Genomic DNA, 226 nt, shown 5'->3' on the forward strand with positions numbered 1-226 from the left:
AGTTTTACTAAAATGATAAAGAAAGAGCAGTGCGAAACGGACATATGGCAAGCTGTGATCTCTTTCCCTTCCTCGCCCGTTTACATCGTTGACATGTTGCCTGTTTCAGTGACGAGTTGCCAGTCCAGCTGAAGTTGCCGCGCGCCGTGCAGGAGGCCAGGACGCGGCACGAGCTAGCATCGCTGGCGCTGCTGGGGCAAGGTCAGTACCCGGGGCTCTTTGGCAG

At 55.8% G+C, this 226-nt stretch overlaps 1 protein-coding gene across 1 annotated transcript in view; it reads left to right on the forward strand.

The window, feature by feature from the left end:
• Positions 1 to 226, forward strand: part of LOC119581702 (protein sprint-like) — a gene marked incomplete in the record, with an annotated part of 21,974 nt that overhangs the window by 12,086 nt on the left and 9,662 nt on the right. Inside the window, 1 exon segment of the mRNA XM_037929828.1 lies at positions 110 to 201. Coding sequence (XP_037785756.1) covers positions 110 to 201 — 92 coding nt within the window.

Source organism: Penaeus monodon, chromosome 15, assembly GCF_015228065.2.
Source record: "Penaeus monodon isolate SGIC_2016 chromosome 15, NSTDA_Pmon_1, whole genome shotgun sequence".
In the NCBI taxonomy this organism is placed as follows: domain Eukaryota; kingdom Metazoa; phylum Arthropoda; class Malacostraca; order Decapoda; family Penaeidae; genus Penaeus; species Penaeus monodon.